The 26919-nt window shown below is 48.1% G+C and overlaps 1 protein-coding gene across 1 annotated transcript; it reads right to left on the bottom strand.

The window, feature by feature from the left end:
• Positions 1–18758, bottom strand: LOC8052262 (suppressor of SWI4 1 homolog). The gene is made up of 8 exons (XM_002436034.5): positions 18628–18758; positions 17813–17983; positions 14778–15101; positions 12814–12890; positions 9213–9431; positions 8133–8276; positions 2421–2581; positions 1–361 (listed from the first exon to the last, which is right to left on the bottom strand). Exons 1-8 carry the CDS (start codon positions 18646–18648, stop codon positions 51–53), a joined length of 1428 nt encoding a protein of 475 aa, XP_002436079.4. The 5' UTR covers positions 18649–18758; the 3' UTR covers positions 1–50.
• Between the last annotated feature and the right edge of the window lie 8161 nt (positions 18759–26919).

Raw genomic sequence — 26919 nt, forward strand, 5'->3', positions numbered from 1 at the left:
TTTGATGAAACAAACTTTATTCAAGGTCCCTCGTGCCAATCCTCGACTGCCTACCGCGTCCTCCGGTGCTTCTTTTTCCTGGCCGGGGCCTGGTTCTGCGCCGCCCTCAGCTTGGACACCTTCTTGGTGAGGAGCTTCTGCTGCTTCACCTTCTCCTTGAGCTTCTTGCGCTTCTTGCGGCGCTGCATCATCACCTCGAAGTCCGACAGCTCCCGCTTGCCGGCACTCTCCTGCTTCTTCCCCTTCTGCCCAAACGGCCCAACAACCGGCTTGTCTGCCCTCGTCTTCTGAGCAGCCATCTTCCCTCCCTTGTCCCGTACCACGCCGGTTGTCCTCGGCTTTTTTGCCTTAGGAGGCAGGTCTGCAAGAGAGTCAATACGCGGGTTACTCGAGAAAAGTATAGGTCATACGATAGAGCTCACACATTAGACCCTTTCCGAAATTCGGTCTGGCCACTTTGATCGCTACCATCATCTGAGGAACAGCATATGTGCCGTGCAGCATCGGTAAAAAGCTGTTGCTAACAGATTTGCCTGTGTCGTGCCAAGGTTTGTGCATTGGACGATGAACTGGTATCCGGGGTGCACAAAAGACAGGACAGAACCCTTTGCCTTGCAAAGGGTTCTGTCTTGTCTCTTACTCTTCACGGTATGGTTCAGGTGAAGGAAGTGGAAGGAGCTCCTGAGCAGGTCATGCGAGGCCTATACATTCGTGACGCAATTACGACACAAAGCAGGAATTGAGCACAAGGGCTGCATAGGCGTTCATTTCAAAATTCGGCTCATCTGTTGGCAGCACACAATTTGCTCCGAAGCCACTTGTTGCACAGAATCTCATCGAGGCGGCCATGTGGGTCAGTGCTCCATTTTCGCTGGTTGCATCTTTGTCGTCGTGGGTACTCAAAGTCATTGACAAAAACCTATATGGTGACATTCTTGTCCGTCGTTTACTCGCGAAAGCGACGGTGCCCTATAACGAACTATAAATTCATTGGCGCCTCGGGTACGGCGAAAGTGAAGATGCTATTTAAACCACAAGATGGCACTGAATTTCAGAAAGGGTGTATAAATCTAGAGAAGATCCATTATCTTCCTCAAACATTTCAGCCGCCTCGGAACGGCCGGGTATAAACGCGGACATCAGTGGTCTCAGTGGGCCCGTGTTGCTGGAGACGCTTTATTAGCCAGAAGTGGGAAAACATTGCTTCAAAGTCGGTTTTATTTTGCACAACAGTGCCGGCATTGTGCATTGTATGAAAAGTGCTAGAACAGCTTGGACTTGTTGCAGCGAAATAAACATACCTAACCATTTGTTTGTTTTCCTTCTCTGCTTTTCTGTCGCTCTCTCTCTCTCGTTGTTTCCCTCTGGACTCCCGATGATGGCGCTTAAAGTTGCCGCGCCCTGCTCCAGTTTTTACCACTCTGGGCAATGGTCACTGAATGTTCCCACGCTTCAAAGATTTGTTTCGAGAATGCATTGCAGCATTGCACTCGGGGGCTTCAAAATGGAGACTCCGTGCAATCTAACCGAACCAGGTCAGACAAAGCTGGCAGTTCATCTGAGGCGCTCACACAAGCAGACTCTTTACCGGCGTCTGCTTTTGATGCTAATTTTGATGCGACTTTTGATGCGAGCTGTGCTGCTTTTCTCCCGGTGCTGCGATTTTGTGAAACTTTCACCGGGTCCTCAAAGGTCGCGCTACCGTTCACGCTGGGTTTCAAAAACATGTTTCGTCAAACAATTTCAATCAAGCACGAAATATCATCCACCCTATTTTGACGGCAGCCTGCCACCACACCTGCCAAAACGCTGTCTGCCATGGATGGATGATAGTGGCTGCAGGAGCTGTACCTTGGCTGGAGGTAATATAACTCTACCTAAAGATGGCCGCCAGTGACCGCATTCGCAGAGCGGGCAAACGCGATCCAGCAAGAGATCAGTGGTTTGACTCATTCGCAAGTTCACAGCTCGGTAATACCATATCTACTCGCATAATGACCGCACTCCCACACAACAGATACTGATATTTGGACTTTTTTTTTTTTTTTTTTTTTCTTCATGTAATGAACGCACCTCCAATTTTCGGCTCCGCGAGTCTCAAATTGCGTCCAACTTGGCTAGCCACCAAGCCCACCAAGCCAATTTTCACTTAGAAGAATCTCAGAATTGAAAACAAAGCACGGGTTGTCAATGGCTTCCAACGTGAAATGGCAGATGATCCCAATTTCAGCGCGGCGCTCAGTTCGTAGCAGATGATAAACTGTTTTTCTTGTTTGACTTTCATCTGCAAAGGGCGCATTAGCAGACGAACAGTCTACGAACGTTATCTTTACTCGTTCGGCAAGGCAAATTAGATCTCGCGGTGACCAAAATCGGACCCCAGGGGCCACGTGTTGCCACCGGTACGGGTGCCCACGTACCGTCTTCTGGTTCCTCCCCCACCTCCTCCCGGTACCACTGACGGTCCTCGTCCTCCCCTTGCTCCTCGCTACCCTCCTCGTCTGTGGCCTCTTCCCTCTCAGCCTGCTCCTTGCGCCGCCTGTTCTCTTCCTGCTGACGCTTACGCTTTTCCTTCTCTTTCCTGAAAGAAGAAAAAACAGGGAGAAAATGAAAAACCATCTCCAAGACAGTAGCTTAGAGTTTCCTACCAAAAGCTTCTCGTAAAATACTCAACGTATGCGCTTAGCATTCGGTCATACTTTTTATAAACCCGTCGACTAGCTCAATACACCTTTCCAAAATACACTCGACCCCAGGGACCACAATCCGTTTTCGAGCCCAGTCACTGAGTTTGAGGCTAGACTTTCACCGGCGTCCCTCCTAACCCTAACCGAGTGGACTGTGATTTCAATAGGCGCAGCCTGCGTAGGCGCAGTTTCAAACGCTGCTGGCGGCTAAATTCTCGTTTTTTCCCGCAATATTTTGTGTTTCATTGTGCATGTATTTTCCCGAGGTCATTGAGAATGCATTGTGTCACACTAAAAAAAAAAAACAAAAAAAACTGTAAACTGTTTTTATTGGATACGCGCGCGACAGAACGAGTGCGACTGGAATGTATAGTTCTAGTTATTTGTTGTTTTCTTACGATCAGTTTTGACGACGCCGCGGGATTCGCCGCATGTGAAGCGACAAAGCGCTTTGCTGTCAAGAATAAATTGCAACAGAAGACGGCCGAAAGGCATGCATTTTTCACTCTCACAAATAACGTGTTTACCGATGGACAGGACACGGACATACAATTGAGGAAGTGGTAACATTCGAACAATATATCGTACATACCACACGATGCAGCGTTATCCGAAAATAATTTATTTGAGAAAGATCTCAAATAACACAGTCACAGTGGACGACAGTCACATCTTGACGATCGGACGGAATCCGAGATGACTTCGTTTGGGGCACGTTTCGGGGAGAGCTTCCTTTTTTTCACAACCGCACCAAGGCAAAGAAACAAACGCGACTGACCCGTTTCTCACTCCAACCCGGGCAACTATTTTTGGAGATGACTGAGGATTCTACGCGGATTATCTCTGGGAGGGGGGAGAACAATGTTCGCAAAATCGCGTCAAGGGTCGTTCGACGTCCTTCACCTGCTTCGTTTCCCGTGAATGTCGAGCAGAAAAGCTTGAATGACAGGCACTTACCAGCCTTATTTCTCACAATGGAAGATAACACAAGAAGGGTAGGCAGCACGCATAAAAAAATGAAGTGGAAACTTTCAAGAGAGCGAGAAAACGTCGAATGCAAAACGGCTAAAATGCACGTAGAATACCGCGCTGAGCGGGTCTTCACAGTCCCAGAGAGTGGCAGAAAACTTCTAGCTGATAGAGGGCGCGAGAGTCGCACCAGCCGCATCAGCATCAGCAACATGGCGGCGGCCTAGGAGCGTTTTTTTGGAAAGGTGTATAGAAGCCCTCCTGCCACAAGTTGCATTGCGACTAATGTCACGGAAATGCCAGTGAGCAAAGGGCACGTGTCACACCATAGCCTCCTCTATACAAAGAGAGCCCGCGGGATTAATGCCAGAACCAGTCGCCAAAGCTGAAAGAGAGCGAAAGAAGAACCATTGGGATTCTGGGGGCTAAAGCCGCCACATGAGCGTGAAGCGGCCATTCTCTGAAACTTTTTCCTTTTATTTTGTTTTTGAGATAAAAAAAATGCCGGCATCTCCACGTGGTGAATGATGCTGATTGGGGCGAAGCTCTGGTGGCACTGATACGCTGAGCCGCAGCATGCCAAGCTTTCCGTTCGTTTTCATCTATGTCAGAAAGAGAATGTGTGGTATGGAACGTGGTTATATATGCATTTTAGCATTTATTTATTATTTATTTAAGTACCCTCAAGGCCCTGGGGCATTACAGAGGGGAGTGGTACAAGACAAATTTGGAACACAAACAATATACAAACACTAAAAGCCAAGCACGAAAAATGTAAAAAAAAAATATGTAAACAAATTAAGAAATGTATAAAACAAGGCAAACAAACAAAGAGAGATATTAACATAGGGAAGTAGTCAACGCACTTTTAAACAAGTCAAAGGATGGTATGTTTACTAATTGCGCGGGAAGGCGATTCCACTCTGAAGATGTCCTTGGAATAAAAGAGTTATAATAGGCTGAGGTAATGCAATGAGGAATTCCGACTTTAAATTGATGATCTACACGCGGTGAGATGAAAACAGGATTTAACATTTGACCGCAGCGCCCTCTCGTCTATGAACGTTGAGCCAATGCATGCAAAGTTTAACGCGATTATATATGCATTTGACCGCAGCGCCCTCTCCTGTATAGACGTTGAGCGTCTACATGCAACGTTTCATCCATGACATCCCCAGCTCTTGAGTTACCACCACATCTCAGAGCCCCCTACTCGTCCCGCAGACGTGACCAAGTGGTTAAGGCGATGGACTAGAAATCCATTGGGGGTTCGAATCCTGTCGACTGCGCAAGCATTTTTTCTTTTTTTAAGTAGACAGATGGGATGGCAATCTGTATGAGCACGGACGCCGGACAAGGCTAGACCCTAAGGAGCTTTGCCCCTAAAACCGAACATTTCTGCTTTCTAAGTAAGGGTTACCCTCCTCTCCCAGCAGGCAACAACAGTATAGAGCAGGGGTCTCAAACACGGGCTGCATGCAGCCCGCGACTCTCTGGGATGCGGCCCGCAAGCATCCTGCCGCTGCGAGCCCTGTTCCCATGCCTCAAGTGCTAGATGCGCCATACATTATGGTTTCATATCGTCGGTTCATTGCCGCTCGAAAAGGAGCTCTGCCAGGCAGGTAGCCAGGACTTTGTTTCGGGAGGGGGGGGGGGGGGGGGCCGCCCATGACAAAATGCCGTATGAGGGGACAGGGGAGAGGAGGTCCCAGCAAAATGAAAGATTTCGAGGGGGCCGAGCCCCATGGCCGGCCCCCCCCCCCCCCCCCCCTCCTGGCTACGTGCCTGAGCTCTGCTCATATAAAGTGCTCACAAATTTTGCCCTATTCTCTTTTATTTTGGACCGAGTATTGCTACGTTTAAATATTTGCTTCTCAGCCCTTTCTCGAGTAAATCAGCCGGAACGACAATGCCACTACTATACCCGTTTTCACCTAAAAATAAAAGCGAGTTTTGCGCATTGTTTATACGCGGCGCGAAGTAGTTCTTACGAGATTTGGTTGTCAGAGAAAAAAGCTATGCTTTTGGCATTTGAAATGCGTACGTCTTGATAAGATAACATATGTAATCTAAAATTTACCTACTTATATCTTGATTATCCACATAAAGGGGGACATTACTAATGCTCCGCAAGGAGCCAGACTGTTTCGACTACAGTTCTTGAGGTGACTACTTGAGGAGGCTACAAGCGTGAGCTCTTTACTCAAGGAGGCACCTCGGTTGCACCAACTCTCGCTCAGCAGAATGACTGCCAAAGATAAAGCGACGAGCTTGGGCCGCTGGAAAATCCCTATAAAATATGAGTATTTTATTATAATGTTGCTATAAAAATCATCAGAAAAAGAGAAAGTGCCTGTCGGGCAAAGTAAATTGTGCGACGGGGCAATGACAGTATGCTTGCTCTTGTTCTACTATTAAAAACTGCCGATGCGCTAGCACTTAAAATTTTGTTATCACATCAGGCACGGGTCTAAAGTAGTCGTCTATGCAAATCAAGACAGTATGAACCGCATGTAAGCGATTTGGCGAGCAATAAGACAAGCGATGGCGACCCGCTTCGATGTTGCTCGGTCAGTCGGGCAAGGAGGCAAACTGCATGAAAGTGACGAAGCAAGCGACCAAGGCGCTGCGCGACGTTTTCTACAAATCCAAAAACCGAGCAACACGACGAGTAACAGTGAGAAATCGCCGTCGCTCATCACTGACTCTCGTTGCTGTAGACGTCGCTTGTCTCTTTGCTCGTCTCTCCGCTCACTAAATCGCTGACACGCGGCTCGTGTCTTTTAAGGTGTTACTGGCAAAACGACGACCATACAAAAGCAGAAAGCACGAGGTCCCTTCTCCAGAAAATATATAGTCACTGGGAGAGTCAGCGGCTTCACAACAAAGTCATCTCTGCTTTTTTTTCTTTTTTTTTTTTTTTTGTCCCAAAATAACAGCATACAGATCCCCCACATTGGCCCTCAACCTTTTGGGGGTGGTCTATCTGGCACCCACACCCGAATGAGTTTGAGAAACCCGGCATAGAGCAAGCTCTGGTCGTGCTTCTGACCAGGAATCCCACTTGGAAGAAATTATGTTTATGCCGGCCAAAGATTATCTGTACAGGTTTCGCGGCTCCCCTAATAACCCAAAGCGGAAGTGATTCCCCATAGCCACCCCACACTCCCCGAAGTTATCCCTACGTTGCGTCGCACGAAGGCAACAATCCAAAGATGGATGTGCTAGCAACATTTCGTGCAGTTTCGCGATCAGATTCTCCAACCGGGAGATTTCTCGTCTGCCAGCACAACTCGCAACAACTGAGGCTAGTTACACTCGAGACATCCGCTACGATTCAAAAAACCAGAAGAAATGGCCAAGGACTTATACTCGCAACTGCAACCAAGTTTCTTCCATTCATAAAACCGTGCAACATTAAAGAATGTGTGAGCAAGCGCGCAGGAAAGCTGTCAGAAATTCTACGAGCAGCCTTTTCTCCACTTGAAAGCATGGAACGCGAGACTGCACACACAGAGATGCTGCAAACGAGAGTCCGACAGTGCCAACGCTCCTTTCTAGTTCCATCTGGGGAACTATGGGTATGGCAAAATCCGAAGCCAAACCCGGAAATTTTAATTCAACAGACAAGTCCTATTGGAAGCACGCAACGAGACTGAGGCGTCGCAGCTTCTAGCAGCCTTTCTGCACGCACATTGCGCCAGGGAATGGCAAGCATTGAGTCTGTTGTTTCTATTCCATCTATGCTGACCCAAGCGTCATACTACACGAGCGTTTGGGGTCACTGTCACGGTTAACTTCTCTTACACTAGAGATGAAAATTGAGAGCCTAGATCTCATGCGCTCGCAAAAACAGCCGCAATCATCTCATTCCCAGTATGAGCTTGATTTGCCAGCGAGATCTGATGAAATGAGCAACGAAAAACACTCGTCACATTGATTTGATCGAATGCCGACACTGGTGTGTGTCGTTCCATAGTAGACGCCAGGCCGTCGTCGAACAGACACACAAAATAGAGACGCCGAGCTACCGTCGTTGCCGCTTACAGGACACGGCTGAATCCCGAGCTTCGAGCCAGTCCTGTGGGTCGTATCACACGAGGACACAGGAACGCTGAACACAAGTAGGTTTCTGAATATCGAGGCACAATATTTTTACTTTGGCGTTAAATCGAGGAATGCAGTGGCAGGAAGATACAGACTCGGAACTTGCGTTGGAACGCGGGAAAGCAGACGGTGCATTTGCACGCAAAGTAATACTTATGCGAGCCGTTGGCGGCGCTGCCAATTTGCTTCCAAGATGGAGCGGCGCGTTAGCTCTAGGTGGTGCCCGCTCCCCGCACGACATTCTGAAGAATCAATACTGGGAAACACTAATAATGGCTTTGATTTTCTCGTAGTTATAAAAAGCTCGAATGCTCAGCTTTGCAGAGTAGTTTGCGTATGTTCGCTCGAGCGTCCCGAGGGCAGACTCACTTGAGTTGCAGCCTGCGCTCCCGAAGCCTCTCGACTTCCTCGGGCGACCTCTCGACGAAGGCGTGAAACATGACCTCTCCTCCCATCAGGCCTTCTTCCACCTTCACCAGCTTCAGGGTCAGCCGGGGCCCGAGTTCGACCACCCTAACGGACAAAAGTGGGTTGCATGTCTGCTCTGGGACAAGTGACAAGAACAACGCTAGCTGTACACTTTTGCTAAAGCAAAGTACTAGAGGCAACTTTGGCCTAGAATCGCCTTATTGAAACACCATGTAGCAACCGTGCCTAGACAAAACTGCTCGGACCAAATGCCAAGTTTCGCTTGGGCAGATCTGAATTACTCTGGCGGGTCATGCTGCATGACAGCACAAATACAAAAATGCTGTATAGGTGTAGGCTCTCCAATATTGAAGTGCCAGACTTTTACTCAGCAGCGAGAGGGATTAGATTTTGCAACAAGGCCTCGCTGTCTTCAGAGTTAATCTCGTATGAAGATGCAATCAGAGGGAGGCCAACTACGCAGTGGGTGTGTGGATGGATCGACGATACTGGCTTGAGGACAACCCTAATTCCTGTTTCTGTCCCCGTCCTCTATGCTTTATCCTTTCATGCATTTGTACCTAAAGGTTGTATGAAATTCTGTCCCATACCTTCAGTACAGCACGAATTTCGCACTTCCCCTTTGCCAGCAATCTTCTAACCTGCTCCCAATGACGGCAATCTTTTTGCGCTCCGTTCTTCTATCCACGTGACCAAGTGTTCTCACCAAATCTGTTGCCCTTTCTGGGATCGCTGGACCATTCTAAAATGTTCTATTATCTCACCTTGGCATATGCCATACGGCCGATCCTGAAATTCAAGCCCGCATACCAGGCTCACGGTTGCTAGACTCATCGGCGTCCTCTAAAAACACCGCATTGAGCACCCGTGGTACGAAACGCTCCGGGGATTCGTGCGTCCGTGGGCCCCGTTTCTCGAGAGCCCGACGGAGGCGACCCGTGGCTCGCCTGGATGGGCGAATGGAGGCGTGCGACCGAACCCTTTGAATCGGGCGGCGACTAGTGCCACACGGTGAGGTACCTGACGGAGCTCTGCTGGTTGAGGGCGTTCCCCCGGCTGGCGATCCTCTGGGGCAGCAGCACCTGGTTGGAAGTTCCCTCGAGTTCCGCCTCGCTCTCCGAGGCCCCCGGCTGCTCCAGGAACTCGCAAACGTCGTGCAGACGGCTCAGGTCCGGCACCCGGCTCTGCACCAGCTTCTTCACCGCCCGGTTGATGCCGCACGGCGTCACCTTGATCGTGCTGCAGCCGGTTGTTGCCGCCATTACTAGACCCGCGACTACACTGCGTTTCCCCTAACTTTCGGTAGCAGCGGACACCACAAGCCATCCCAGCTCTTTGAATGTAGCCTGCGACTGCGCATTTCGCGCGTCACGGCGCTTCCCCTCTAAGCTTACGGGAAACTCTCACGGCCTTGGACTGGCACCGATGACTCGCAGTATCCGCCGCGATCGGACTAGGGTCAGACATAGTAAACTCGCTGAGAGTAACCAAAGCAATAAATGAACCTATTCGAAAATAAGTTGACCTCAATTCTGAAAGAAGCACGAGGGAATAAAGTTTCTACAAACATTAATTTTGCGACATTCCTAGTCACTCCAGCTAAATATAGCTCGTCAACTGCACTGGCTGCGTCATTGTCCGAGCTTGAACTACTCGCGCTTCACCCTTTGTGGCAAGATTTACTGTTTCACAGCAAAGCTCTCGCGTCTTGTAACGGTCTCTTCGGAGAAGCAGCCGACATGGGCGAGCTTCTCGGATAGCACTATGGGTTTTGAAATTTCAGTCACTACTACGGGTCTGCCTAGTTTATCACCACTATAAGCGAAATACAAATTTAAAAAAAGAAAACAACGCCCCCCCCCCCCCCCCCCCCCCCCAAAAGAAAACAATTAATTGTATAACTCCAAATTTAAGTTAAATTTTTTTATTTTTCCTCAGATATGCATTAAAAAAAGCTGGCTTTCATCTTATATACACCTTTCCAAAAAAACATTCCTAGGCCGCCGCCATGTTGCTGATGCTACTCTCATGCCCCGTCAGCTAGAAATTTTCTGCCGCTCTCTTGAACTGTGGGAACCTCCTCAGCACAATTCTCTACCTATGTTTTGCGGTTTTACATTCACATTTTCTTGACAGTTTCCACTTAATTTTTCCGATGCATGCAGCATACCCTTTCTGTGTTATCTTCCATTGTGATGATACCCCTCTGCAGCGGCGGCGTATCATCGCTGGCGTCTACAGCGCCACCGAGGCAAAGCGGCGGTGCAGTAGACGAGAACGAACCACAGGGTGCGTCTGTTTTTTCTTTGTCATCGGTTCTGTTCGGCCATCTTAGTTTTGGGTAACAATGGGAGGACGGCAGTCTGTGCGCCCACTTTCGTAATGAGTACGACAAAATGGAAACAGTTTTCTCTATCAGACAAGCTCAAAATCCTCCAGCATCTGGACAACGGTTAAAGGCAAGTGGACGTTGCGAAAAACTATGGGATTTCACCGTCGACGTTGTCAACGAGAGTGAAGCAAAAGTCTAAGCTTGAAGGAGAAACTGCGGTCGATCCCAACAGGAAACGACTCTGTGTGGGATATTTCGAGCCAGTGGACGATGCCGTTGCGGTATGGCTTCGTCACAGCAACAAGCTGTGCCAGAGGAAGTGCAAAAAAACAGACTTTCCGGACAGCTTGTTACTTCATACACTTTAAGAGCACCGTTGCAAATAAAAATTAGATTTTCTTTTTCAAAATGAGAAGAACAGCAATGTAACTGTTATGCACTTTGTATATATCAATGAATACGGCTGCATAAATTGCATTTCACACTTTTGACTCGACGTATGCAGTGCCCTATGCTGTTCCATATTGTAGCGAATATATTTGGTTTAGTGAACTTTCAGTTAAGTGAACTATTTCCCTGTGTCCCTTGAAGTTCGCTCAATTTAGAGTTTACTGTACAACGATAACTAGAAAACCCAAAATTTCAATCTATACAGCCGATTACCGTATCTGGACTGTAAACCAGTCCTCATAAGTGGTACATTGTTATACAGTCGACTCTCATTAAGGGGGGACACCACCCAAGGGGGTTAACTTTTAAACCTATGGCTTAATATGAATGAAATTTAGAGTATATACTGGAAGTTTCAAGGCAGAATGCAGTGGAAAGTTTCATCAGTGTACATAAGCTGTAAAATAATTTGTAGTCATTTTTATCAGGAACACACCAACTTCGTTTAGGAAAACTATCGTTTGGAAATAATGTAATACTGAACATTTTTCTACTCTAGATCTGCAGCAGAACGCCTGGGGAGTGAAGCTGTGAAAAGAAAATTTCCAAAAAGTAATTTATTTTATGCTAACATTGCAGTGAAAAATCAAATAAATTTTTTTGCCTTTTATGTCATCCACAAAATCTTAACATCTTTTATAAAAAACATCCACAAAGTCAAAAAACAATTCCATAGTTGCACTGCCCATAAAATTCCACTTATGAAAAACAATAAGCGAGTCTTTCCTTTTGTCCCATTAACAAACGATAGTTTTCCTAAAATGAAATTTAAGCCAAAATGTGGAACGGAGAAAAATGTGTTCAAAGTGTTCCAACCCCTACCTTTTCTTTAGCTTCAATGCACCGAAAATTATTTATAAAAAATTAACTATGCGGTGTAAACTAATGAAACTTTCTGGAAATACTCTCCAGGTGCTGGTGGATGTAAATACAACATTTTTCAAAATCAACTTTTTTTGCAGAAAATTTTTTTTTTTTCGGGTAGTGTCCCCCCTTAATTCAAACTCGAGGGGGGCCGAAAATTTGTTTGAATAAAGCAAAGTTTGAATTATCAGGAGTTTCTTCCCATAGAGACGCATAGGATGGGACCTGCACGTTAGTTTGAATTATCCGAAAGTTTGAATTAAGAGATTTTGAATTAACGAGAGTCGACTGTATGTGGTATAGTTATAGGTGGATTGCATGTACAAATAACAAAAAGATGCAAGACAAGTGGAAAAGAAGAGGAAGACAAAGTGCGCAGGGGTCTGCTGATAGGGGGCTCTAGCGAGCTCATTTGCAAACAAACATCGGTGCATATTCTGGTTTTTATGGTGCATTTGAGTAAATAGAGTAAGCGGCACAAATTCAGAAGCGAGGCTTCTTAGAAGTTCACCCTTCATTTCTTCTGTGCGCATGAAAATAAATATGCCTCACTATCTTTACAGAAATGATTCTCCGAAATATTATATCAGCAATGACAAAGTGGCACACATAGTATATGTGCCTGCGCACAAAAGTACACGAAACGGTATAGTCAACTTGCATCGCTAGGGCAAACATTACGACCCCAACCGGCCAAGTAAAGAGACGGAGCAAAGCACATGACAGCTCTACGCAGGACAAGTGTGACAGTATGTGATTCTGTACCTCGCTCCGACGCTGATTGGCTCGCTGGAGCCGTAGCTGTCCAAACAAGTTGTGAATGGTGCAAACCAGAAGCGACACTACATACGTAGCGCAAGAATGACGCAACCCTCTCCGTGGGCGAGCGTGGATGCGTTGTTCACCCAGCCATGCTGGGCTCTTAGTAAAGCCTGGCTACAGAGTTTGGGTCTTAAGAGTACCACAAAAACTCACTAATGGCGGAAGTCGATCGTGCTGTCCTCTTGATTGAAGTTCAGGAGGAGGCACCTTCTGATGGTGTTCAGCTTGACCTGCAGCAGATGAAATGATAGAGGACTCAAGTGGCCCACTGACAACAAATAAATGAATGTTTGTCGAAAATGATGCACCCGAGTGTTGAGTTAAAACATGCTGCCATGTTACCCTGCTGGATCCGACAGTGAACGACATCAGACTGATGTGCTCGGCTGTAGTTACCACAGCACAGTGCATGTTGTGGTGGAGACATCAGCAGTGGTAAACACTTTCTCTCCGCAAAACCAGCTACGTGACCTGAAAACACCTTTTGCGAGGAAGTAAAGGTTGGATTCAGAGCTCAATATCTTGCACTTTTTGAGTTCCATATTGTGACGTAACTGCACTCTGGGATTGGGCACAGCCAATCACAGAGTGCAGTTCCCCCGTCTCCACCCTCCTTGCAAAATAGTGTCCACATGGTCTTCGCATGCACCGAAGCAAGGTGCAGCTGGCCAAAGCCAGTGCTGTAGCGACCTTCTTTCCTCCATATTCCAGAATAAACCGGGTGGATGTCCAATGCCAAGTGCATCATTTGGCTTTGTATTCAATGACCGGAAGATGTCATACACACTTTGTGTTGTATTCTGATGCAAGTAGACGCATCACCTCTGGGATGGATCACCTTTTACCCGCATTGCAAGGTATTTGCAACAATCAGCAAATCGGCCGAGGTAAGCAGTTGCACTGCACTGGCTATACTGCTCCTGTGCAGTGGAAACACATATATCGTCGTCATTATCATCACATAATTCATATACTATACCTTGAGGGCCCACAAGGGTAGCGGAGCATCATTATATAAAAGCAAAAACTAGAAATGAACACTAAAACCTTGCTGTTTGAAAACGCAAACTTTGTTTTAAAAACTAGAACAGAAGAAAACCTATTTTTAGGAAAGTAGAGGTAAAGCAGTACTTACACTACCAGTGCAACTGCAAATACAGTCGAATTTCCTTAATTCGAACTCGAGGGAGATAAAAATTTTGTTTGAATAAAGCAAAGTTTGAATTACCGGGAGTTTCCTCCCATGGAGACACATAGTATGGGACCTGCCTGTTAGCTTGAATTATACGCAAGTTTGAGTTACTGAGATTCAACTGTAGTCGGTTAAGTGTGCTATAAACATAGCATGATCTCTTTGGGCCCCGATGTCACTGCTACGATAGTAAATTTTGTGAGAATGGGACAGGCACAATAATTTCTGCTTGGATGGGAGTAAACCGAGGTTAGCTCCAAGACCGAAAGCCCTCCAGCCATGTAAACACGTCAAACTTGTCTTCCTTAAAAAAAAAAAAAAAAAAAAGAAAGCCGTTTACAACTTCCTGTAACACCGAATTGGAGCGCAGCTCTTGAGGAGGAGGAGGAAACGGTACTGAGGGTCACCTGTTCTCGGGGCGGGGGGGGGGGGGGGGGGGGGGGGGGGGGGGGGGAATCATGTGACCTTGGGAGTTTTTTTCCGCTAAATCTAGCGGGGAAATTTTTCCGCTAGATTTAGCGGGGAAATTTTTCCACTAGATTTAGCGGGGAATTTTCTCCGCTAGATTTAGCGGGGAAATTTTTCAGCTAGATTTAGCGGGGAATTTTTTCCGCTAAATCTAGCGGGGAAAATTTTCCGCTAGATTTAGCGGGGAAATTTTTCTGCTAGATCTAGCGGGGAATGTTTCCGCTAGATTTAGCGGGGAAATTTACCCATAATGCACCGTGCGGTTACGCCGACGGCGACGGCGACGCCGCTCAAGCCGGAAACGGGCCCCTAAGAGCTGCGCTCTAAAAAGCAAAAACATGCACTCCTCCGGATGGGAGAGCTACAATGCGCACTGTCTAACGACTCCAAGGGACTTCACAAAGAGGCGGCTGAGAAGGCTGCCCGAACCCCGCACGAGCCCAAGAGCAGCCCTGACCGTGTTGACGTTGATGGAAGGGAACATGTTCTGGAACATGGACGTCATGAGCTTGAGGTGCATGCCCTCGCCGCTGAAGTTGTTTAGCACCAGCAGCGGGTGGGAGCTGTACTGGTGGCCATAGGTGATCTTCTTCTTGAGGCTCGAGAGCACGTCCTTGGCCAGGACGTAGTCTTCCACGCGAAAGGTCAGCGTGGGTCCGCGCGGAAGCCGGGCCATCCGCAGGTAGATGGCCTGCTCCGTCTTAGTGAACACCACCATGTGCGTCACGTGCAGCAGACCGGCCACCGACACATAGTCCTTCACCACATTCTTTTTCTGCACCTGCAACGAAGCAAGCCGCCCAGCGGACTCTCAGCCAGATCCGGGTCACCATTCACTTGCACTGGTGTGGTCCATGACGCACAAGACGTGGGTCGGTACAAAATGAACCGGCACTGCGTAGAAAGTGATTCCAGTGCAAGCAATGCAGACCAGAGGCATGCAGGTTGGGGACGCGAGGCAATATTCAGAGGGTATCCTTTGGTAGAGGCATCGGAACAAGGGGGTAGAAGAGGCAATGCAACGCCCAGAAATGAAAAAACATTTAGGTAAACAATATGGGCAAGGGACGAAACTCTTGCTCTCCCCCCTTTCTCGAAGAGTTCTGTCTCTGGCCGTTACAATGCAGAGGGCGAGAGGAGCGTCTGCCGTTTTCTGACTCATGGGACTCTTGTATTCAGCGCCAGACAATGAATGGCATCTAATCAAAAATAAACTAAAAGCTTACTTAAATCGTTCGAACAGAACCGTAAAATACCAAGACTGCCCAAGCTGTACTGTAAAACTCAAATCCATCTTAACTTGACTGGAGCATTGGGCCTTTTTCAGAACTTGGCCACCCATCGTGGTGTGCCCCCGCGGGAATTGCTCGAAACACTTTTGGGGGCTCTGGAATCATCGCTCCGTCGTCCATGCCAGCATGCGCGTGTCTCAATCTGTGTGTTTACGTGTGTTCTCTGGTGGCATTTTTCTGTCTTTCACCATTCTGCGCACATCTTTTTGTCGTCGCTTCGCGTAAGCCTTTGCTTCCAAATGGCTGAGGGCAAAGGTTAACGAAGGCCACTGTCTACAATACGGACAACCACGTTTGTCTTTATGCGAAGATCAAGTCGTCTGCTTCTTGCGCAGGAGTTGAAGTGACGACAGAAAGACGCCGAGCTGTGATTGGCTGTGATCGAAGGATAGTGGGTAGACCTTAAAGCTAGTTGCCTTGAAGTCTACCCACTATCCTTCGTTCGGAACCAAATCTTGGCATTTTGACGTCACTGCAGCCCCTGCAAAAGACGCAAAACCTGTGCTCCGCATACCATCCAAGATGGATAGACCGCCGACGCCGCATCGGTTTCTACCCTCAACTCAAAGTCAGGTGCGGCGTCACACAAGCAACTGAAAAAGGGGTTGGCTTTCAAGGCAGAGTGTTATGTAAGGGAAGTAATGGTGACGAGTTTCGATCCCAACACAACTAGCCACCTTGTGCGGGGCTTGTGTGCTCCGTCCATGAGCCCCAGCCACTACAAACAGCCAATTTTGCTCTCCTTGAGCGCCTAAGTTATTCAAGCTTATTTAAATAACAACAGCTTTGCGTTCTGACACTTTGCCATCCTGATGTACCGCGCGAGCGCTTGGGGTGTCGCCATACCCGGGCCGTGTAAACAAACTCGGATGGGGTGAAATCCGGCCAGTCTTCGTATCACGAAGACTCGCCTGTACCGTCAAAAAGCAAGGATTGGTATGTTACAAAAATTTTTTCTTTGAATTCAGCACATTTACAAGCCTGTGACGAAGCGGGCACTGCAAACAGGAAAGTTCATGGTTGGTTGCCAAGGCATTCCGTCGGAGTTCTGTCGCCGTAGGGCTTGAATCCATTTTGCACGCTTTAAATGTTTTGCTAGTGATTGGTATTTCTTGCTTGTTTTCACTTTGAACGTTGCAAGACGTGAATATGTATAGCGCACGCTTGAAGAACGGAAAGCTTTATCCAGTTATGTTTTACTTGAGTATCGGGCACGGCATGATTACGCTACACAAGCTCGTGTGCGCAGTTACTGTCTTTTAGTCAAAAGCAGAATGTCCCGCCACCACGTTGAGGACCCGACCCCTTGACACGGGGGATTTGCATCATAGGCTTGTGAAGCAGGGACTTTTGAAAGCGGGTAGAAAGAATGGGGTGTTTGGCATTGAGTGCTTTCATGCAACACCTGAAAAAGGCTGTTGAAACTCCATAAATTCCTGCACCTGAATTTTTTTTTTTTTTTTTGCTAATTGTGCAACTAAAAAGTTGCGCAGCGGTGAGGCGTGACGACTATGAAGCCAAGCCGTGAGAATAGAGGGAAGTCAAGCCGAACCAGCACTGTCTGAGCAACTAAGCAGACGAGAGAGCCTGCAAAAATGACACCTTTCCCTATCCTTCCCTCCCTCAGAATCCATATGCTCAGCACGACATCACCCTGTCATACAAATCTATGGCTACATCCTACGTCGCTCCACAGTCTTGAAAGCCATTCAGGTATTATGTGGCTGGCCTGTCTTAAGGCAGAGCCTCCTCCGTGGGCGTGGCTTGGGCTGCCGGTGGAAACGTCACGAAGCGATGTGTACGGAAGGGCCAGTGAGTTGACATTTTTATAGTGACCCGCTGTGGGCTGTTGCCGCAACGCGGCATGAACGGGTGGACCAGGTAGGTTAACACGTGCGACGTAGTGACTCTACATTGCGCGTGTATCACTGGGGCACGTGGTTACTTACACGGCCCACCCGTTCTCACTGCTTCGCAGCGACTGTCAGCAGCGGCTCATTACAAAAATGTTAACCCACCTTGCCCACCCATACATGCCGCTTTGCGGCAGCCCCGCCCGCGGAGAAGGCAACGCCAAAGGACAAGCCAGCAACATCAGTGTTGGCTATTCATACTAACTGCCTGTATCTCCTTCCACGAGAGGCAGGCCCTCACAATGGCAGACAAGTGGCATCAGTGCCAGCCGTTCCTGGGTACGCACCTTTAGCCTGGACGCCGTGTAGGGCTCCATGACCTTCCGGAAGTTGAGCATGAGCTCGGTCGTGTTCTTGCCCAGCTTGCCCCGCGAAATGACGAAGGTGTGCGGTGCTTGGGAGAGCTCCTCCGGCTCCGAGGACACGCTCCCCTTCTGCGCGGCTTTCACGGCTCGCCCCTGCGGACAACAGAAACGGAGGAATCGAGGACTCCGTCTAGGGACGGCATTCGTCGATCGAAAGATCGCTGCTCGCCGGCGATCACCGAAACACACGTGTTGCATGTTCTTGTACATGCGTGGTGTATTTATCAGTGCTGATGCTTATTCCCGCTTACTGCTTACGTTTAATCATCACTTGTCGCGGCAGAGCGGCACTACTCCACGTGCAGCCGACTTGCATAGCTTTACGTTGGTAACGTTCACGCGGGCTTGAAGCTAAAATAATCTCTAGTGTTGGCCTTTCTTGGCCTCGAGACCCAGATTGAATTTAGGTGAAGCGTGCTCTTGTTCACCCATGTTTCACTACGAGGGGGCAAGGGTACAGAGCACGAGCACTGCATTGGCGCCCTTCTGCCTCGCGTGCGTGGCATTCCTCTTGCTCCAAGGAAGTGCAAAACAAAGCGTAGTTCTGCTTTTCACCACGTGAGCTGTAACGATAGAATCTCCAGGCGAATAGGCCGTATAACTAGGTCCGAAACGCTCGGTTGCGTGAAATTGTCGTTATCCCACTAGACACCACGCAAATGACGCAAAAGGACATCAATGAGCCTCTCAAATATTCGCGACAACACAAATGCCAAGAATAAAGAATTCTGGGTTACCTTCCGTTTTTTTGCACCCATGATAGACACACCACTGACACCACACACAAACAAGCACGTGTGAGTTGTGTGAGTTGTACTTGTATCGGATGGGTTCGGATTTAGATTGGCTTGAGTTAGATCTATACATAGACGTCAAAATGGATGGATAATAAATGCTAACGGCTGTAACCTTTATAATGGGTGGTAGCTTGCGCCACCTGGCCTAGACACCAAAAGTATGATTATCTTGATCATGGCCTCCGAGATCCCGAAGCACGATTACGGTGTACTAGAATTACAGTGTACAGAATACTTGGGTAGTGTTGGGACCGGAGCGGCTCGGCAACGGGAGCTCGTGAGGGCGCGTGTATTGACAGTTCGTGGCGGCGCTGTAGTCGAGTTATCCGGCTCGCGCAGCCCGCCTTTTTTTTTTCTTTTTTCTCTTTGAGCGGTGCATGTAGCGAAAGCTAGGAGCGCGAGCTCATAGCGTTGGCAGCTGCCCTTGGTGCACGGGAGCTCGTGCCGCCGAGATGTGCCCTAGAGCAAGGAGTTTGCGCATGTAGCCTTTCCTGCGGTACAACACAAAGTAAAACAGATTTTTTTTTTTTTTTTTTTATAGGGCACAAAAAAAAAATCAGTATCTTCAATTTTTTTTTTTTTTAATTCTTGCGGTAGGCAAAGGGTTAATGAACGGTTTAATGGGCCATGTTGCAATTGCAGCTTTAGAGGGAGCCATTATTAAAGGGACACTGACAGGGTATTTATGCTCGCCGAGGTTGTTAGTTGTACGTGACATATGAGGGCTCAACTACCCAGAACAGAATTTGCGGCTCGAAATTCGGTTTCTTTCCGCCCGAAAACCGCCGATCAAGAATTGGCCAGTTCGAGTCTCGCTCACTCTCTTTTTCGCGGTCACGGGCCGTTTTCTAAGGTATCGATGCGACCACCAAATTTAATCAAAGTCGTGGGTCACTGAAGGCACACACTCAATATTAAAAATAGAAAAAAATATGAAACCCATTTTTTGTGGCTTCTAAAAAGCTGTAAATACGTTGACTGAAAAAAAAAAAAAAAAGTTCCACAGACAACCGGAAGCATTCTGTGCGTTCGTCGTTTCGCGTATCGTGGGACTCGCGGCACTCGCGGGGACGGCGAAGGCAGCGGACGACGGGCGTGGGACCTCTATTTCAGAACTGTCGTTCGCGGTACCGGCGAATTCTGTCTACCGTTAAAAGAGAAATTTGGGACTGATAAAAAGAATTGGTATTCATCCCGTACGACACGCCCGGCCACCAAGCCGATTTGCACGAAGAGGTCGCCGAGCCGTCGCTCCCTTCTCGTGGCTGAAGACAACGCTCGCGCAAATGTCAAGCACGACGTGTCTACTTCGAGTTGAATATGCACGCGTACGATTTCTTTACTAGGTGCGAATGTCCCCGAAGCGTGGTGCTTCCCGACTTCGACCCGGGAGTGCTTTTGCTAGAGAAAAATGGACAGCAAACTTTCCAACTTACAGTTTACAGGCTGAATTATTACTAAGGAAAGAGATCCACCAAAAACGAGATGCCCCAGTAGCAGAAATTGCAGAAATGTCTACTTATTTCTCTATTCCCTGAATCACTATATCGCTTGAGTCCTTTCAATGCTCCTTTAAATTGTATTGCGGATGTTTTAAAAAGAGTGAAACGTATGCCTATACCACCAAAGTGCAAGTCGTTCTTTTTCCGCTTTCACTCCCGAACGATACCGGTGAAAGAGTGGCGTGAATCCCGAGGATTCGATGTATTTTGGAGCACTAACTGCAGATTGTGTAACACCACTGAATCATTCACTCATGCATTCGTCCAGAAAACATGTTCCAGAAAACATCTGGTGCTGGGGGCCACCATAGAAGTAGGCAAAGTAGTGAGCTGGCTACATTACAAAGGAATCTACAAGTTCCCCAGATCACTGTCTCTAAATAAGTGGCAGTTTCTTGCAGTCATGGCCACTTTTGTGACATTCTCCTCACTTGTTTTCAGACGTGCAGTGTAAAAGTATCGCAGAAAGCAACCTGGGTGAGGTACCTTCTAGAAAAGCAGCAATAAAATAATTGTGTGAGGCTGACGATGACAGTCCAATAGCCAGCATCAAGGCTGTGACTGGTATTGACCCCAAGATACCCGAGACTAGTGGCGATGTCAGTGATGATGCCACAAGTACCAGAACAGGCCGACGAAGCAGTGGTATAAGGGCCGGCACAAACAGTAATGTGCAGCTGAGCTGACAAGTGTGAAAAGGAAAAGGCCACATAGCCATAGAAGCTGTTTCGGCTCGTTGAAGCAGCCCAACGTGCCCCACTAGAGCACTCGGAAGATGCGAGTCGCAGTAGCAGTGCCACGAAATGTTGGAGAAGCAACTGCTCGCATTGCGCAGAAAGTCGAGGGAGTAACTACGTTCAGTAAAGAAGGCGGTCATCGTCTTAAAGACGAAAATCGATTTCGTCGCTGCAAATCTTATGGAGGCGAAGGAATTGTGAGAAGGGAATAGAGTTGATTTGGGATCTAGGATGGATCAAGGAGTAAAGAAGGTAGCTATGGCTGTCAGTGGGTTTATAGTGCACAAAGGTGTGGAACCTGTGACCGTCACTAGTGACTTTTAAGTCTAGGAAGTTGACAGCGCATTTCGATATCAGTGAGGTAAACTTGAGGGAGGGGTAGGCGTTACAGAGTGCAGACCACCACGTTTCCACCCTTATTGGCTGGCTTGGTTACGAGGTTAGTGCGGTTTCGAAGGGAGTTTAGAGCAGTAACTTCTTGTGGGGTTGCGTTGCGGTATTTACAGATTAGTTTGCTAGAGGAGTTGGCAAGAATGCTACGACATGCTTTGATTGACCTGTCAGTTTCAGGATGTTTGGCGGGAAGCAGGGTCCGGATAGTAGTCTTTGGGTTAATGGTGTCGAACATGGTGCGATTAAAGTTAGACGGATGCTGGGTGAAGTGGGCATCTAAAAGTAGGCATCAGAAGAATTGTTTGCTGTCCACATGTAAAAACAAAAAAGGGTAAGGTCGGCTTTGAAGTGCAGGAACGAAGGACGGGCCCTTCGATAAGATAACGTGTTCAGGGGCAGTGAGGGGTAAATCGTCTCGTATGGCGACATCATCAATGCGTTGGACGGCAGCCTCATCATTTCGGGGCAAGAGAGTGTATAGTTTCCTTGATTTACAGGTGAGACCATCGGCATAGAGATATGAGTTGACTTCCAGAATTTTGTGAACAAGTTTGCATGAGTGTGAATCGAAAGATGAGTCAAGGGACTTGAGGAGTCTTAGCGACGGTGAGCGTTTGGCGTAACTGGGCACAGTGGTCATTTAGATGTGCCTTCACTAGCTGGAGAGCAGCATTATCTAATATTTGTGACACTTTTGAAGGGCCGGAGGAATTCTCATTGGCAGGTTGTAAGGAGGGCCGGTGTGTTTGCACGCAAGACATGTCGGAGTGCCGCACGGCGTGGTACCAGGGAGCAAAGTCTGAGGCTTTGTGGTCTGGTTGCTGCATACAGGAAGGGATCATAACTTGGGCTGTCGATAGGAAGTTAGGGCGGGTGCTTTAGAAATAACTGTAGGGTGTTCGAGGCGTGAAGTGGTTTCCATGATTAGTTTGCCGAGCCTGAGTACGGAGGGATGGAACGTAAAGATGAGGGGGTTTCGGAATGGTTGCTGCATACTGGAAGGGATCGTAAGTTAGGCTGTCGATAGGAAGTTAGGGCGGGTGCTTTAGAAATAACTTTAGAGTCAATAAGGTGGGAAGTGGTTTCCATGATTAGTTTGCCGAGCCTGGGTACGGAGGGATGGAACGTAAAGATGAGGGGGTTTCGGAATGGTTGCTGCATACTGGAAGGGATTGTAAGTTGGGCTGTCGATAGGAAGTTAGGGCGGGTGCTTTAGAAATAACTGTAGAGTCTTTGAGGTGGGAAGTGGTTTCCATGATGGAGGGATGGAACGTAAAGATGAGGGGGTTTCGGAATGGTTGCTGCATACTGGAAGGGATCGTAAGTTGGGCTGTCGATAGGAAGTTAGGGCGGGTGCTTTAGAAATAACTGTAGAGTCTTTGAGGTGGGAAGTGGTTTCCATGATTAGTTTGCCGAGCCTGGGTACGGAGGGATGGAACGTAAAGATGAGGGGGTTTCGGAATGGTTGCTGCATACTGGAAGGGATTGTAAGTTGGGCTGTCGATAGGAAGTTAGGGCGGGTGCTTTAGAAATAACTGTAGAGTCTTTGAGGTGGGAAGTGGTTTCCATGATGGAGGGATGGAACGTAAAGATGAGGGGGTTTCGGAATGGTTGCTGCATACTGGAAGGGATCGTAAGTTGGGCTGTCGATAGGAAGTTAGGGCGGGTGCTTTAGAAATAACTGTAGAGTCTTTGAGGTGGGAAGTGGTTTCCATGATTAGTTTGCCGAGCCTGGGTACGGAGGGATGGAACGTAAAGATGAGGGGGTTTCGGAATGGTTGCTGCATACTGGAAGGGATTGTAAGTTGGGCTGTCGATAGGAAGTTAGGGCGGGTGCTTTAGAAATAACTGTAGAGTCTTTGAGGTGGGAAGTGGTTTCCATGATGGAGGGATGGAACGTAAAGATGAGGGGGTTTCGGAATGGTTGCTGCATACTGGAAGGGATTGTAAGTTGGGCTGTCGATAGGAAGTTAGGGCGGGTGCTTTAGAAATAACTGTAGAGTCTTTGAGGTGGGAAGTGGTTTCCATGATGGAGGGATGGAACGTAAAGATGAGGGGGTTTCGGAATGGTTGCTGCATACTGGAAGGGATCGTAAGTTGGGCTGTCGATAGGAAGTTAGGGCGGGTGCTTTAGAAATAACTGTAGAGTCTTTGAGGTGGGAAGTGGTTTCCATGATTAGTTTGCCGAGCCTGGGTACGGAGGGATGGAACGTAAAGATGAGGGGGTTTCGGAATGGTTGCTGCATACTGGAAGGGATTGTAAGTTGGGCTGTCGATAGGAAGTTAGGGCGGGTGCTTTAGAAATAACTGTAGAGTCTTTGAGGTGGGAAGTGGTTTCCATGATGGAGGGATGGAACGTAAAGATGAGGGGGTTTCGGAATGGTTGCTGCATACTGGAAGGGATTGTAAGTTGGGCTGTCGATAGGAAGTTAGGGCGGGTGCTTTAGAAATAACTGTAGAGTCTTTGAGGTGGGAAGTGGTTTCCATGATGGAGGGATGGAACGTAAAGATGAGGGGGTTTCGGAATGGTTGCTGCATACTGGAAGGGATTGTAAGTTGGGCTGTCGATAGGAAGTTAGGGCGGGTGCTTTAGAAATAACTGTAGAGTCTTTGAGGTGGGAAGTGGTTTCCATGATGGAGGGATGGAACGTAAAGATGAGGGGGTTTCGGAATGGTTGCTGCATACTGGAAGGGATTGTAAGTTGGGCTGTCGATAGGAAGTTAGGGCGGGTGCTTTAGAAATAACTGTAGAGTCTTTGAGGTGGGAAGTGGTTTCCATGATGGAGGGATGGAACGTAAAGATGAGGGGGTTTCGGAATGGTTGCTGCATACTGGAAGGGATTGTAAGTTGGGCTGTCGATAGGAAGTTAGGGCGGGTGCTTTAGAAATAACTGTAGAGTCTTTGAGGTGGGAAGTGGTTTCCATGATGGAGGGATGGAACGTAAAGATGAGGGGGTTTCGGAATGGTTGCTGCATACTGGAAGGGATTGTAAGTTGGGCTGTCGATAGGAAGTTAGGGCGGGTGCTTTAGAAATAACTGTAGAGTCTTTGAGGTGGGAAGTGGTTTCCATGATGGACGGATGGAACGTAAAGATGAGGGGGTTTCGGAATGGTTGCTGCATACTGGAAGGGATCGTAAGTTGGGCTGTCGATAGGAAGTTAGGGCGGGTGCTTTAGAAATAACTGTAGAGTCTTTGAGGTGGGAAGTGGTTTCCATGATTAGTTTGCCGAGCCTGGGTACGGAGGGATGGAACGTAAAGATGAGGGGGTTTCGGAATGGTTGCTGCATACTGGAAGGGATTGTAAGTTGGGTTGTCGATAGGAAGTTAGGGCGGGTGCTTTAGAAATAACTGTAGAGTCTTTGAGGTGGGAAGTGGTTTCCATGATTAGTTTGCCGAGCCTGGGTACGGAGGGATGGAACGTAAAGATGAGGGGGTTTCGGAATGGTTGCTGCATACTGGAAGGGATTGTAAGTTGGGCTGTCGATAGGAAGTTAGGGCGGGTGCTTTAGAAATAACTGTAGAGTCTTTGAGGTGGGAAGTGGTTTCCATGATGGAGGGATGGAACGTAAAGATGAGGGGGTTTCGGAATGGTTGCTGCATACTGGAAGGGATTGTAAGTTGGGCTGTCGATAGGAAGTTAGGGCGGGTGCTTTAGAAATAACTGTAGAGTCTTTGAGGTGGGAAGTGGTTTCCATGATGGAGGGATGGAACGTAAAGATGAGGGGGTTTCGGAATGGTTGCTGCATACTGGAAGGGATTGTAAGTTGGGCTGTCGATAGGAAGTTAGGGCGGGTGCTTTAGAAATAACTGTAGAGTCTTTGAGGTGGGAAGTGGTTTCCATGATGGAGGGATGGAACGTAAAGATGAGGGGGTTTCGGAATGGTTGCTGCATACTGGAAGGGATTGTAAGTTGGGCTGTCGATAGGAAGTTAGGGCGGGTGCTTTAGAAATAACTGTAGAGTCTTTGAGGTGGGAAGTGGTTTCCATGATGGAGGGATGGAACGTAAAGATGAGGGGGTTTCGGAATGGTTGCTGCATACTGGAAGGGATTGTAAGTTGGGCTGTCGATAGGAAGTTAGGGCGGGTGCTTTAGAAATAACTGTAGAGTCTTTGAGGTGGGAAGTGGTTTCCATGATGGAGGGATGGAACGTAAAGATGAGGGGGTTTCGGAATGGTTGCTGCATACTGGAAGGGATCGTAAGTTGGGCTGTCGATAGGAAGTTAGGGCGGGTGCTTTAGAAATAACTGTAGAGTCTTTGAGGTGGGAAGTGGTTTCCATGATTAGTTTGCCGAGCCTGGGTACGGAGGGATGGAACGTAAAGATGAGGGGGTTTCGGAATGGTTGCTGCATACTGGAAGGGATTGTAAGTTGGGTTGTCGATAGGAAGTTAGGGCGGGTGCTTTAGAAATAACTGTAGAGTCTTTGAGGTGGGAAGTGGTTTCCATGATGGAGGGATGGAACGTAAAGATGAGGGGGTTTCGGAATGGTTGCTGCATACTGGAAGGGATTGTAAGTTGGGCTGTCGATAGGAAGTTAGGGCGGGTGCTTTAGAAATAACTGTAGAGTCTTTGAGGTGGGAAGTGGTTTCCATGATGGAGGGATGGAACGTAAAGATGAGGGGGTTTCGGAATGGTTGCTGCATACTGGAAGGGATCGTAAGTTGGGCTGTCGATAGGAAGTTAGGGCGGGTGCTTTAGAAATAACTGTAGAGTCTTTGAGGTGGGAAGTGGTTTCCATGATTAGTTTGCCGAGCCTGGGTACGGAGGGATGGAACGTAAAGATGAGGGGGTTTCGGAATGGTTGCTGCATACTGGAAGGGATCGTAAGTTGGGCTTCGATAGGAAGTTAGGGCGGGTGCTTTAGAAATAACTGTAGAGTCTTTGAGGTGGGAAGTGGTTTCCATGATTAGTTTGCCGAGCCTGGGTACAAAGGGATGGAACGTAAAGATGAGGGGGTTTAGGAGTGGTTGCTGCATACTGGAAGGGATCATAAGTTGGGCTTCGATAGGAAGTTAGGGCGGGTGCTTTAGAAATAACTGTAGAGTCTTCGAGGTGGGAAGTGGTTTCCATGATTAGTTTGCCGAGCCTGGGTATGGAGGGATGGCACGTAAAGATGAGGGGGTTTCGGAATGGTTGCTGCATACTGAAGGGATCGTAAGATGGGCTGTCGATAGGAAGTTAGGGTGGGTGCTTTAGAAATAACTGTAGAGTCTATGAGGTGGGAAGTGGTCTCCATGATTAGTTTGCCGAGCCTGGGTACGGAGGGATGGAACGTAAAGATGAGGGGGTTTCGGAATGGTTGCTGCATACTGGAAGGGATCGTAAGTTGGGCTTCGATAGGAAGTTAGGGCGGGTGCTTTAGAAATAACTGTAGAGTCTTTGAGGTGGGAAGTGGTTTCCATGATTAGTTTGCCGAGCCTGGGTACAAAGGGATGGAACGTAAAGATGAGGGGGTTTCGGAATGGTTGCTGCATACTGGAAGGGATCATAAGTTGGGCTTCGATAGGAAGTTAGGGCGGGTGCTTTAGAAATAACTGTAGAGTCTTCGAGGTGGGAAGTGGTTTCCATGATTAGTTTGCCGAGCCTGGGTATGGAGGG

This window comes from Ixodes scapularis, unplaced genomic scaffold (genome assembly GCF_016920785.2).
Source record: "Ixodes scapularis isolate PalLabHiFi unplaced genomic scaffold, ASM1692078v2 PGA_scaffold3__209_contigs__length_174095766, whole genome shotgun sequence".
NCBI lineage: Eukaryota > Metazoa > Arthropoda > Arachnida > Ixodida > Ixodidae > Ixodes > Ixodes scapularis.